Source organism: Lithobates pipiens, unplaced genomic scaffold, assembly GCF_037356315.1.
Source record: "Lithobates pipiens isolate NorthernLeopardFrog02 unplaced genomic scaffold, aLitPip1_a1.2 Scaffold_28, whole genome shotgun sequence".
NCBI lineage: Eukaryota > Metazoa > Chordata > Amphibia > Anura > Ranidae > Lithobates > Lithobates pipiens.
In genome coordinates, this window is record NW_027507789.1 from 37,690,538 (window position 1) to 37,705,687 (window position 15,150).

The 15,150-nt window shown below is 40.9% G+C and overlaps 1 protein-coding gene across 13 annotated transcripts in view; it reads right to left on the reverse strand.

The window, feature by feature from the left end:
• Window positions 1-15,150, reverse strand: part of PTPRT (protein tyrosine phosphatase receptor type T) — a 654,130-nt gene that overhangs the window by 48,481 nt on the left and 590,499 nt on the right. For all 13 annotated transcript variants that reach the window (XM_077459099.1, XM_077459105.1, XM_077459107.1 and 10 more), the window contains one exon: window positions 515-650. In XM_077459099.1, the coding sequence (XP_077315225.1) occupies window positions 515-650 (136 nt within the window). The remainder of the gene's footprint in view (window positions 1-514; window positions 651-15,150) is intronic.

Sequence of the window (15,150 nt, forward strand, 5' to 3'; positions counted from 1 at the left end):
AGTTGTAATCCCTCATGTTTTTTCACCTTAATGCATTAAGGTGAAAAACCTTCTGTAGTGCTGCAGCCCCCCAGCCCCCCCGTTTTACTTACCTGTCTTCCTCCAACCGGGAATAAGCACACCAACTCTAGCTGGTGTTTCATGTCCTGATTGGATAGATTGATAGCAGCGCACCCATTGGCTCCCGCTGCAGTCAATCAATCTAATGACACGGGTGCTGGGGGCGGGGCCGAGTCCTGCTTTGTGTGTGAATACATGCAAAAGCAGGACTTGGGAGTGCGCCCGCATGGGTGTCCACCAAGGAGAGTGCTTCTCCAATGTGGACACCTGATGTGGGGAGGAGCTACCAACAAAAAAAAGGAACCCTTACAATCACTTTAAGTACACCATCCTGCAGTAACCAATCAAAAGTCAATTTATTGAAGTCAGAGCAGTACAAGATGGATTGTGATTTGTTCCATTATGTTACTGCAGTTAGGCCATAGCACTTGATGATCGTGAGTCATTCTCTTACCTCGGTCTGCACCATGTTGACCCTCTGAGCCCTCAGTTCCCGCACACAGTTAAATATATCCACCACTCCCTCATTTTCTGCCATGTCCAGCATGATGTCGATAGCAATGAAGCAGCCAGTTCTTCCAGCTCCGGCGCTGTGAAATAAGACAATAATTAAAGTGGATATAAACCTCAGACATAATATGAACAAAGCATATTCCTCTATAGTGTACTTGTCTCAGTCAAGAGCAATAAGTGTAATTTCTGCCTTCTGCTTTGTTCCTCTGCTATCAGTATGAATCACTTCTGACAAGTTTTCCCGACAATAAGAAAAAAAAGGTGACAGGGGAGGGACCTCCAGCACACAGCCTGTGATGGACAGCCTCAGCTCTGTTACTGTGTGGAGGGTGGGGGGTGTCCCTTCGCTCCAATCAGCTTTTAGAGCTCTCCTCACTGAGCTCTGTAGAGTGTAACCAGCTCTCCACCCCCTTTTTCTGAACTCTCAGACAAGCTTTATAAATTCTGGACTTTGAATGGCTGTCAAAAAGAGAAGACCACAGATAGATAGGTACAACTAATGTAGGAGGATTTGTTTCTTCTCTGTATATCACCTGAGGCCAATCACTTTACTGGGTATATGTAAGGGATGGGTTTACAACCACATTGAGGCTCAGTTAACATATGAGCCACATGCGGCTCACAGCAGGGGTCTGTTTCAGGTCCAATTTCAGCCCGAATTTTGGGCTGAATTAGGACCTGAAACGGACCAAAAGACACACAAACTGCAAAACGCACCAGACCTGTTGCGGAGCTATGTGAACTGGCTCCATGGAGAGCCAGACAAAATCTCCTGCTATTGCAAATTAGATGCGGAGACCCTGCATTCAATTCGCAATGGTGTAAACCCAGCCTAAAGCAGATTTCTCCATTTATGCTGTATGCTGCTTGTCCATCTGCTAAAGCTCTGCTTTCTTCAAGGTTATACTACTCCCATGTTCTCTGCCCTCACCTTCCTGTTTGCAGATGGCCCCATTGCTTTGCATGGTCCCATAGCTCCCAACCGTCCCTGATTTCAAGGGACTGTCGTTGTTTTGGAGCAATGTCCCTCTGTTCCTCTTTCATCCTCATTTGTCCCTCATTTTGGTCTGATTCATATAGTTGTATATAAAATGCACTTTTTATCTTTAAAATAGTGTTTCCCAGTGCTAAACTTTAAGAATAAAAAATAAGAATGCTGCCTGCGCCGATGCACACAGGCTGCCCGGGAGGACAACACATAGAAGACACACTAAGCTGCTGTCAATCACTTACCTAGGAGGAGGAGCAGCGGAGGCGTGTCTAGTGTGTGAAGTACTCTCAGGCTGCCTGTGCATAAGAGTGCAGGCATAGACCTTATGGGGTTAATTTACTAGAATTGGAGAGTGCAAAATCTGGTGCAGTTGTGCATAAAAACCAGCTTCCAGTTTGTTTGTTTTTGTCAAAGCTTAAAGTGTTTGTAATCCTCAGACATGAAAAATGAACAAAGCATATCCCTCCATAGTGTGTGCATAGCTCCCAACTGTCCCTGATTTCGAGGGACTGTCCCTGATTTCGAGCAATGTCCCTCTGTCCCCCTCTCCCCACATTTGTCCCTCATTTTAGTCTGATCATTATAGTTGTATATAAAATGCACTTTTTATCTTTCAAAAAGTGTTTCCCAGTGCTAAACCTATTATTACATTTCTAAATTGCTACATTTGTACATTTTAAAAGCCAATATAAAGGAATAGTAGTGGTAAAAAAACGTTTTTGTGGATTTAATTAACCTTATTTTTTGGTTAATGTGCCTTTAAAGAGGTGTGGCAGGGGGCATGTTCCATGCCTACATACGTTTGTTAGTAGGTGTCCCTCATTCCTGTCTCAAAATGTTGGGAGGTATGTGTGTGCTTGTCTTAATCCAGAGTACCAAGTGTAATTTCTGTCCCCTGCTTCATTACTCTGGTATCAGCATGAATCACTTCTGACAAGTTGTCCTGGCACCAAGATAAAAATGGTGACAGGGGAGGGAGCTCCAGCTGATTGACAGCCTCAACATGTTCCTGTTTGCAGAATAGTGTGTCCCTTCCCTCCAATCAGCTTTCAGAGCTCTCCTTACTGATGTAACTTCAGCTCTCCGCCCCCTGCTTTTCAGAGCTGAGATATCCTGAGTAAATTCTGCACTTTTAATGGGTGTAGGGGAAAGACAGCTGTAGATAAACATGTACAACTTATGTAGGAGGATTTGTTTAATCTCTGTGTATCACCCGAGGCCAATCACTTTGCTGGGTATATGTGAGGGTTTATAACCACTTTAACTGCATAAACTAAAGTTAGAAGCTGATTGGCTACCATGCACAGCTGCACCACATTTTGCATTCTCCAGTTTTAGTCAATCAGCCCCAATGTCTGCATGAAGGGGCATGCAGGTGCAACAAATGATGGGACTTGTAGTCCTGAGTAGTAACAAGAAGTGACTGGTGATGATGTTATGAGAACACTCTCCCAGACCAGATGTTCAGGAAAGAGGTGCAGAGGAAGCAGGAAATTGTGGCTGGAAAAAGGTGTCTGTTTTTATGGACTGTGCTAAATATACGTATTGTAATATGCTAGTTCTCTTATTTAAAATATAGGCTGTGGTTAGACATATGCAATTCATTTCATTATGAATTCGTTTCCGGACAAAATGTTAGGATGGACAGTGTTAGTGTGTAATCTGGCCAATGAGCTTGTCCCTTATTCCCTTGTGTGTTTTTCTGTGTCAGGCTGCATTCCATCCAGAGTCCAGACATGGTGTGGTAGGCCGCTGGCACTGTTTTGTTGGATTTGTGAGTCTCGTGACGCAGAGTGAGAGATCAATTACGAAGGGCCCCAACCCTAAGTAACGAATGCCATATCTAAAGGAATACAATGGAACAGATACGAATGCATCCGAAGTTACGAATTATCCGAAGTAACTTATGCCGCATCTAGACGGATGGAACGGAACAAATACAAATTCATCCGAATTTACGAAATATCCAAAGTAACGAATGCCACATCTAAATGAATGGAACAGAACGAATATGAATGCATACGAAGTTATGAATTATCCGCAGTAACGAATGCCACATCTAAATGAATGGAACAGAACGAATAAGAATGCATCTGAATCTACGAATTATCTGAAGTAACGAATGCCACATCTAAGCGAATGGAATGGAATGAATACAAATGCATTTGAAGTTACGAATTATCCGAAATAACAAATGCCATATCTAAATGAATGAAACGGAATGAATACGAATGCATCTGAAGTTACAAATTATCCGAAGTAAAGAATGCTGCATCAAAACAAATGGAATGGAATGAATACGAATGCATTTAAAATTATGAATTATCCGCAGTAACGAATGTCGCATCTAAACGAATGGAACGGAAAAAAATATGAATGCATTACAATTTACGAATTATCCGAAGTAACAAATGCCACATCTAAGCGAATGGAATGAATACAAATGCATTTGAAGATATGAATTATCCGAAATAATGAATGCCACATCTAAATGAGTGGAACAAAATGAATACGAACGCATCTGAAGTTACAAATTATCTGAAATAATGAAGGCCGCATCTAAACAAACGGAACAAATATGAATGCATTAGAAGTTACGAATTATCCATAGTAATGAATGCCACATCTAAGCGAATGGAATGGAATGAATACAAATGCATTTGAAGTTACGAATTATCTGAAATAACGAATGCCGCATCTAAATGAATGGAACGGAACGAATATGAATGCATCTGAAGTTACAAATTATCCGAAGTAAAGAATGCTGCATCAAAACAAATGGAATGGAATGAATATGAATGCATTCAAAGTTAAAAATTATCTGAAGTAACAAATGCCGCATCTAAACGAATGTAATGTAATGAATACGAATGCTTTTAAAATTATGAATTATCCGCAGTAACGAATATCGCATCTAAACGAATGGAACGGAAAAAAATATGAATGCATTAGAAGTTACAAATTATCCGAAGTAAAGAATGCTGCATCTAAACAAATGGAATGGAATTAATACAAATGCATTCAAAGTTACAAATTATCCGAAATAACGAATGCCGTATCTAAACGAATGGAACGGAACGAATATGAATGTATTCGAAGTTACGAAAAATCTGAAGTAACGAATGCCGATCATAACAAATGATCCGATAAACAGAAAAAAAACAAATGAAATGAAAACAATTTTTTAGGTAGTGCACATGTCTAGCTGTGGTTAATATTTTTTTTAGAGTCATTTGTACATCATTGCCTGGATTGCATTCTTGATAGTGCCAATGGTGGCCCATGCCTGCACAATGTGTGTCTGCATGACCCTTCCTTTGGGAGTTCAGGTGAAAAGGTGACAACATAAGACCACAAGCGGGAGACAGTTGTCACCCAATAACAGGAAGTAGATCACAGGTATGCTTTTAATCAAAGCTGCAGGTTTAATTTTTACATTATATTATATTATTTTTTATTATTTTTGATTAGGTTTAGCTCCTGATACAAAAAGCTGCATGTTCACCGAGGATCACCTCTACCAAAAAAAACAAACATGTTGATTAAGGCTGAGAATACAAATGATGTTCTAATGGTGATGTGTATATTACACATCGAACATAAACTGGTGTATGGTAGATTTCCCCGCATACCCATTTTGCTATTTTCATGTTAGCTGTTTGTTACAGCAATTTCTGAAAATGTGGAAAGATCCTATTCTTTTATGCACTTATGCTGCTCATTAAAAATAACCATAATCAGTTTACTGTCACGGTATTGCAGCTGAAATTAAAACACTAAAATGGGCATACAAGTCAAAAAATAAACCAGCACCACCAAGCGGGCAGACAAGGGGAAGCGAAATAGAATACAAAACCCACAAGAAAAAGCACCAGCTAAAACACATCCACACCATTTGTATGTCATATAATATAAAGTATATAAAAGTAAAAAAACATACAATACACCATAACCAGCATATTAAAACCATAAAAAACATACAATCACCCCAAAAGAGTAACATAAATACACAAGTCTGTATATAATGTTATCATCTATCGGGGAACTCACATAGAGCCATGAGTGACACCAACCTGAGTATATATATATATATATATATATATATATATACACAGTGGTGTGAAAAAGTGTTTGCCCCCTTCCTCATTTCCTGTTCCTTTGCATGTTTGTCACACTTAAGTGTTTCGGAACATCAAATCAATTTAAACAATAGTCAAGGACAACACAAGTAAACACAAAATGCAAGTGAAGTGAAAAAAAATCCAAACCATCATGGCCCTGTGTGAAAAAGTGATTGCCCCCCTTGTTAAAACATACTATAACTGTGGTTGTCCACACCTGAGTTCAATTTCTCTAGCCACACCCAGGCCTGATTATTGCCACACCTGTTCACAATCAAGGCATCACTTAAATAGGAGCTGCTTGACACAGTAAGGTCCACCAGAAGATCCTTAAAAGCTACACATCATGCCGAGACCCAAAGAAATTCAGGAACAATTGAGAAAGAAAGTAATTGAGATCTATCAGTCTGGAAAGGGTTATAAAGCCATTTCCAAAGCTTTGGGAATCCAGCGAACCACAGTGAGAGCCATTATCCACAAATGGCGAAGACATGGAACAGTGGTGAACCTTCCCAGGAGTGGCCGGCCGCCCAAAATTACCCCAAGAGCGCAGCGACGACTCATCCAAGAGGTCACAAAAGACCCCACAACAACGTCCAAGGAACTGCAGGCCTCACTTGTCTCAGTTAAAGTCAGCGTTCATGCCTCCACCATCAGGAAAAGACTGGGCAAAAATGGCCTGCATGGCAGAGTTCCAAGGAGAAAACCACTGCTGAGCAAAAAGAACATCAAAGCTCGTCTCAATTTCTCCACAACACATCTTGATGATCCCCAAGACTTTTGGGACAACATTCTGTGGACCGATGAGACAAAAGTGGAACTCTTTGGAAGGTGTGTGTCCAAGTATATCTGGCGTAGAAGGAACACTGCATTTCATAAAAAGAACATTATACCAACCGTAAAATATGGTGGTGGTAGTGTGATGGTCTGGGGCTGTTTTGCTGCTTCAGGACCTGGAAGACTTGCCGTGATAAAAGGAACTATGAATTCTGCTGTCTACCAAGAGATCCTGAAGGAGAATGTCCGACCATCTGTTCGTGTACTCAAGCTGAAACGAACTTTGGTTCTGCAGCAGGACAATGATCCTAAACACACCAGCAAGTCCACCACCGAATGGCTGAAGAAAAACAAAATGAAGACTTTGGAGTGGCCTAGCCAAAGTCCTGACCTGAATCCTATTGAGATGTTGTGGTATGACCTTAATAAGGCCGTTTATGCTCGAAAACCCTCTAATGTAACTGAATTAGGACAATTCTGCAAAGATGAGTGGGCCAAAATTCCTCCAGGATGCTGTAAAAGCCTCATTGCACGTTATCGCAAACGCTTGGTTGCAGTTGTTGCTGCTAAGGGTGGCCCAACCAGTTATTAGGTTTAGGGGGCAATCACTTTTTCACACAGGGCCATGATGGTTTGGATTTTTTTTCACCTTTAATAATAAACACCTTCATTTACAAATTGCATTTTGTGTTTACTTGTGTTGTCCTTGACTATTGTTTAAATTGGTTTGATGTTCCGAAACACTTAAGTGTGACAAACATGCAAAGGAACAGGAAATGAGGAAGGGGGCAAACACTTTTTAACACCACTGTATATATATATATATATATATATATATATATATATATATATATATATATATATATATATATATATACATATATACATATATATACATATATAGATATATATATATATATATATATATCAAAATTCGGGCAGGTTACTTCCTTGAACAATATTCAAATGTCAAAGCTGCGTCAAAGTGGTACTTCTAATACTCCACCATTAACGTTTAGAAATAATGACGGGACACATACTTTGATGCAAATTCTTCTTTTACTTCTTTCGTAGAAACTTTACATGCTATAAACAGCAGCAGCCACTGTACAGTTGCGAGTGAACATCACTCTTCATCAGGCTATCTCTGGCTTGTGTAACACACTAACTCAAACTACCACATATATACAACACTCAAGGGAGTGTCCCACAGGTGTCTGACCCAAACAACCCAATCAACATAATTAGGAACACAAACATTAATCCCCTCAGTATGGAATGTATCCAACCAATTAAGATCACCATACACTGCATACAAAAATAAATCTGTCCAATTCGACATAGTGATGCAATAAATGTCGGCCATAAACTCCTATACATCGTAACCTTCATTCTTCACTAGTTTCCCAATATAACACATAGTTCTGCTCCCATGAATTCCTACAGGAAAGAAAAATTATTCGGTATCAAGATTACAATAGAGAGCTATACCAGGCCAAATCGTATCAGACTTCATATTTCAAAGGAACAGATACATATCATAATCTTTATTCATTCCTTTTGGGCTCAGGGATTGTAACCGATTAATCCACTATACTTCTCTTTTTCTTAGTTTCAATATACGGTCACCTCCTCTTCTATCTCTATTTACCTCCTCCAATACCATAAAGTGTAATTCAGAATTATTATGTCCCTGTTCCAAAACATTTTTGGAAACAGGGAAGCTTGGCTGTTTCAATCGAATTGTACTGCGATGTTGTGCTATCCTATCCTTTACTTTCTGTGTTGTCTCCCCAACATATAATAACCCGCAAGGGCACATGAGGATGTAGACAACAAAGGAGGATTGACAAGTGTAGAAACCATTAATAGTGATTTTGTCCCCGCATGTGGGGTGTATAAAGTGATCACCCTTGAGGAGCAGCTTGCATTGTATGCATTTTAAACAAGGGAAACAACCTTTCCTTTTGCTCCCCAAGAATGTCATTCTAGACACCTTCTGCTCGCCTCTAAATTCAGATTTTACGAGCCAATCCCTAAACGTCCTATTGCGAAGATACACCCGCATAGGGGTTTGCTGCAGGACCTCGATCTGAGGATACAATCTTTTCAGGAGTGGCCAATGTTTCTTAATAATGTTAAACACTTTTTCACTGTAACTATTAAATTGGAAATAAAAGGAAGTCTGGGTTTATCCATCCCATAATGTCGTTTCCCAACTGTCATTGTATCATTTAATACTTTATCAAGCTCTCGTCTAATCAAATTCTCTGGATATACCCTCGTTCTTTGAACTTACAACATACTTCATCCAATCTGGCTCTCCTTACCACATCATTGCTCACTATGCGTCTCACCCATAGTAACTGACTTCTTACAATGGACTTAAATACGTGAGGTGAATGGTAACTATTGAACATCAAGAGTTGGTTCCGATCAGTCGGTTTCACATATAAATCGGATTCAATGCGGCCTTGATTGATTTATATCCGGGTATCAAGAAATGGAATAGAATTGCCTCCAATATTAATTTTGAACTTGATACCTGGAACACATCCATTCAGTATTTCATCAAAGGATAAAAGGGATTCAATGCTGCCCCGCCCCACAGAAAAGATATCGTCTATATACCGCCACCAGGTGGCACAATGTTGCTGAAACAGCTCATTCACAAAGACATACTTCTGTTCAAATTCATTCATAAACAAGCAAGCGTATGGCGGAGCAACACTGGATCCCATGGCAACACCGTTCTGCTGTACATAAAACGGATCTTTAAATAAAAAATTATTATTAAACAGCAAAACGTTAAATAAGTTCTCAAAAAGTGTAATCTGAGCCTCTGAATAAGTGTCACTCTTTCTAATCAATTCAATAGCCGCATCTCTATGCGGAATGCAAGTATATAAACTGTTGACATCCCAGGTCACCAGGATCTTATAACCCCAACATGATATGTTACTAATCTTAGAAAGAAAGTCCTGTGTGTCTCTAACATAAGATCTTGTATTTTTGACAAGGGGAGATAGAATCTTATCCAGCAGTCATGCCATTGGGACAAAGATCGAGTCCCTACCCGACACGATCGGACACCCCGGGGGGAGATTGGCTATCTTTATGAATTTTGGGCAACATGTGCAAAACCGGGATCCGCATATAGGCAGGGAGTAAAAATTCAAACAAGTCCCGCAAAACCAATCCATCCCTCAATGCCGATTTAAGAATGGTTTCTAGCTGCTTCTTTATTTATAGCATGCAAAGTTTCTACAAAAGAAGTAAAAGAAGAATTTGCATCGAAGTATGTGTCCCGTAGTTTTATATATATATATATATATATATATATATATATATATATATATATATACACATTGAAAGTGTATTGTATAATTGGCATATTGTGAGCTAATTGTTCTTTTTAATTAATTACAGATGGCTAAGTTTTAACTACCTGCGTCCATGGGCCTTGTTTCCCCCCTGAGTAATGGCCCATACCTACGATCCGAATATCGTACGAAAACTATCATCCGAGGAAGAATCGTACGATTTTCGGATCTTTCGAGAGCCGATCACGACAGTTCATCTGATATTATTCGATCGGACAAGCATGAAAATTTTCCTCATACGATTTTCGTTTAGTCAGTGTAGTTGTCGTCCGAAAATACAATACAAATACATTAAAACACATGACATCACTTGCAATTTTTTTTTCTGTCGTATGAGAATTTTCATGACTTTAGTTACCTATTCAATTTCTACTTGCGACTATTAGGCGAAAAAAGTCGTGCGATCTGTCGTACCATATTGGGATTGTGTATATGGGCCATAACCAAGGTTTTTTTTTTTGTGTGTGTATTTTGGTGATCCTACAGGGGTTTGTAGCCTACCATAACATTATTTACATTTTTTGTGACAGATAAGGATTAAAGATTGCTTTTTGTTTTTAATCAACAAATGCAATGGTTTTGCCCCGATCCTCTTCTTCTCGAGTCTCCTGCTGGCGCTCCTGGCTCCTCCCCCTTGACCAGTGCCCCCAATAGCAAGCCGCTTGCTATGGGGGCACTGGTGTGTGCTCACTCCCAATCCCTGCTCTATGCTTCCATAAGACACATAGAGCCACAGTTCGGACCCACCCCCTGCTCTCTCATTGGCTCACTGGCTGTTATTGACAGCAGTAGGAGCCAATGACTCTGCTGCTGTGTCTCAGCCAATGAGGAGAGAGAGACCTAGGACAGCTGAGGCTCCCACACACATAACTGGATCACGATGGGGCTCAGGTAAGTAATGGGGGGGGAGCAGCACATGGACGTTTTTTAGGTTGCATTCTATGCATAAAAATAAAAAAATTACTTTGGGAGGATTTTGGGGGGAGCAGCAAACAGAATGATTTTTACCTTCACGCATAGAATGCATGAAGGTAAAAAAGTGACAGCCTTTACAACCACTTTAATTTGGTAGTAAATTTGGATACATATGTTTTATATATAATTTATATTTTTTCCTTTGTTTTTAAAGTCATTGTTTAGCCTTTTGGATAAAAATTTAAAAGACAGCATCTACAAACGCTGTAGCTGCGGACTTTTAACCACTTCAGCCCTGGAAGGTTTGACCCAAACAAAATGGATGTCCTTTTTTCCCCACAAATAGAGCTTCCTTTTGCTGGTATTTGATCACCTCTGTGGTTTTTATTTTTTTTGTTACAAACAAAAAAAGAGCGACGATTTAAAAAATATATATATATTTTTTTACTTTCTGCTATAATACGTATCCCAAAAAATATATAAAAAAACTAATTTATTCATCAGTTTAGGCCGATATATATTCTACATATTTTTGGAAAAAAATACCAATAGGCATATATTGATTGGCTTGCGCAAAAGTTATTTATTCTACAAACTAACAGGACTGCGAGATTGCGGCGGACAAATTACACTTTTTGGGGACCAGTGACATTATTACATTGATCATAAAATGCTATAAAAATGCACTGTTCAATGTAAAAATGGCACTGGCAGGGAAGGGGTTAACACTAGAGGGCAGTCAAGGGGTTAACTGGGTTCCCCCAGTGTCTTCTAAGTGTAGGGGGATGGGCTTACTAAAACATGACAGAGATCACTGTTCCCGATCACTGGGAGCAGTAGAGCCCTGTCATGTCACTAGGCAGCACGAAACAATCTCCTGCACTCAGGTGCTTAGTCCATATGTCATTCACATGTCTGTTTGACGCCCCCCACAGCCTGTCACGCCCATCCGGGTGGACCCTGCCCACCGTGCCAGTCTATCAGACAGACCATATCCCACATCATGTTATCTAACTCGCAAATGCGTATTTGATCCCATGAAGAAGAAGCTAGCACCCCTAGGTGCCTTGTTTACATAGGCAGTTCCCCATTCTGCTTCTCCTCACTGCGATCATGGGTCTCCGGCGGACATTAAGTTCACAGGACCTGCTGGCACATTCCCGCGGCCAGTGCACGCTCTATACTGCTTTTACAGACTGTCATACAGGTACGTTAGTTTGCCCAGGAGAGCCATTCTGCTGACGAATATCGGCGTGAGCCGGTTGGCAAGTGGTTAATAAAATGACATTTATTTGTCCAGGAGTCCAGGACTGTGCTCCCCCAAACTGATTCTTTACTGGTCTTTCGGGTCCCCAGCACATACATGTTTACTGTTGGCAACCAGTTGCCCACCATTCACATGCCTACCATTCACAAATCGAGCTGCACTGTGCTTTGTGAATGGTCCCGCAGCTTTCTGGGACCTGTGATAAAACGTGTGGGGGTGGGGTTTTGTCAGAGGGGAGTGACAGGGGCCATGGCGACTTGACCAAAAGTGGCAGTAGGTAACAAGTGTAAAAAATAGAAGGGGGGCATAGAGCAGAACTTTCCCTTTAGGGTGACGTTATAAATATTCATATTTATAGGAAATAACATCATTGATTGTTGATCCAGGGAGTATCTGATTGCCTTTGGGGATCAGAAAGAAGTTCTTTCCCTATTGCTTTATAAGATTTTTATTTTTTTTGCTTTCCTATGGATAAACTGCAGGTTTAGAGTTCTAAGGATGTAAGAATTTATTTGTTTATTTATTTTATTTTTTACGTTCAACTTAAATGATATGTGTCATTTGGTTGCAAGTTCAACTATAGGTTTAATAGGGACTAAAATAAATAGGGAATAGGTAGAGGTACAATGACAGCCGTGTTGCCTCTGTATACCAGAGACCTCTTTTAATTAGACTTGTTAGATGGTAGGGCGAGTTCAAGAATGATTTGCTTTGTGCCCTTGCAGTGAACCACCTTCCTAACATGGATCTTTCGCTGGTTATAAACCAACTGATCAGTGTGACGCTTGTGTTTTTTTATCATACAATGCAACAATTTCCCAGTCTGTGGTTCGTGAGTTATATGTAACGCTCCGTTCCACCTAATGCTACTTGTGTCATCCTCCCAGCAAGTGCTCTGCTTTGAAGTACTTGTAATATCAGAATGTCTACTGAATTTTAGGCATGTTTTCCCCTAAACAGAAAATCAAGCAAAGGCTGTTAAAGTTATATCATTTTGTTAAACAAGGTAACATGACTATGGTAAGACAGATAGAAACCATTATCCTTACTTCTACCATATTTGTTGCACCCATATTAAATAACCAGACAACACCCTTTTTGGAGTAAAAATTGGCCGTACCGGCCATTTATTAACAATAACAATAAACATTTTATTTAAAAAACTAAAACTTCACAGATAGATATTAAACCAGGTTATTAATCTTTGAAGGCACTGAAAAGACCCAAATCAATTTTAGTATCAGTGTGACCACACAAGGTCCCCAGTCGCAAACACACCAACTCCAGGACGATACCAACTTTATACCAGCTCTCCACCTTCCAATGCTGATACCCACATGCCAAATGCCCGGTTAAACCTTGGTTAACTACCATCTTACCGAGGACCCCATACCATAGATGGTCCCCCACTATGCCATATCAGTATCAAATTGTGCCGGCCTCCAAAGAGCTCAACCACCACTACACACAGGTGTAAAGCCTTAGCCCTTGTACACACAAGTTGGCCCAATTTTCCAACTTGTTGGAAATATTTCCCGACCAACTGGGCCGATCGGACATACTCCGATCAAGTGTAGAGAATTTTGATCAGACCAAGTGCCACGCATGCTCAGATCAAATTCCTACATCAAAGCTATTGGCTACTAGCCTGAATGTAGTCCCATCGTAACGGAATTACGTCATCACGTTCTGAAAGATCGGATTTTTCGACAACTTTGTCCGACTGTGTGTATGCAACAGTTTCGGACAAGATCCGACGGACAAAATCCGACGGGCAAAATCCGACGGATTTGGTTGTCGAAATCTCCGACCGTGTGTACAGGGGCTTACACTTGTGGGAACCCCAAAAAATGCAGAGCTCGATATATTCCATCCTACAGGCCTAGAAACCAAAAAATAAATGCCAACAGCGTCGAGATGGACCCCACCCCCCCTCAAGTACTGATTAGTATCAACCTCCAAGTCCTGGCGCCTGACCACAAAGCCACCATTAAGTGTAATAAATCTGCCCACCTCCTTGTTAACCTTAATGTGAGCCTTGTTGACCTTCTCCACTGAATAAGCCCAGCGCCAGGAAGTACGATGTCCCCCCATACAATGAGAGTACGGGGAAAAATCCATGCTCATTGTACTGCCAACAAAACGTTTGACGGCCGGCAGTCCCAGGGAATTTTAACTTCTGATCCCGCTGGGAAAAAACGACGGAGGCCCGTGCAGATGACATCAGCTTCATCCATAAGCTGATGCCTTTGTGATCCCAGCTCATTGAGCGGCGGATGGCTTCTCGCTGACTAAATTGTTTGTCGCACCAGACCCACGCCTGACCCCCATAAACCCACTGAGCCTCCCCAATGGCATCCAGGTAGCAGAAAAGTGCTGGGCAGTTCTCAGGCTGTTTCTCTCCAATCACGCAAGATAGCGAACACCTATAATAATAATAATAATAAATTTTATTTATAATGCACTTTCCATCAAAAGACCTCAAAGTGCTACATAATTACAATAAAAACAAACAAACCGCTTAATTTACAAAACATTTGCTAAAAAGAAAAGTCTTCAACCCCTTTTTAAAATTTTCAGTAGACTGAGAAACCCTCAGACTATCAGGCAAAGCATTCCACAGACGTGGGGCAGCAGCACAAAAAGCCCTATCTCCCATGGTTTTCAACCTAGTTTTTGGAACCTCTAAAACAATTCAAATTCACCTGTAGCCAGTTAACAAAAGAGCGGGGAATAAGGTGATACAGACACTTTTCTTCCTCGTCCTTTTTTGACTCATGTGGTTTAAACTTCTCAAGCGGCAGCGGAGAAACTTTCAACATTCCCACCCGTCAATATCTTGCCCTCCTCTCTGGCTTAAGTTGCGCCCCCAACGGGCCCTCAAAGCATACATATACCTCACGCTTGGCCGCGCCAGCCAAGCGAACAGTGTCCGAAACCTTTCCTGACTCCTTCCCTGTATCCGCCTTGTCGGAAACCGGCATCACCACCTCAGCCGTACCCATAATTCCAGCCGCCCCAGTACCAGACGACGATACCCCTGCCCCCACCTGGCCAGGAACCCAGCCGGAAACTGGGGAAGTAGCAACCAAACTTACCTCAAAGCATTGCATCAACGTGCAC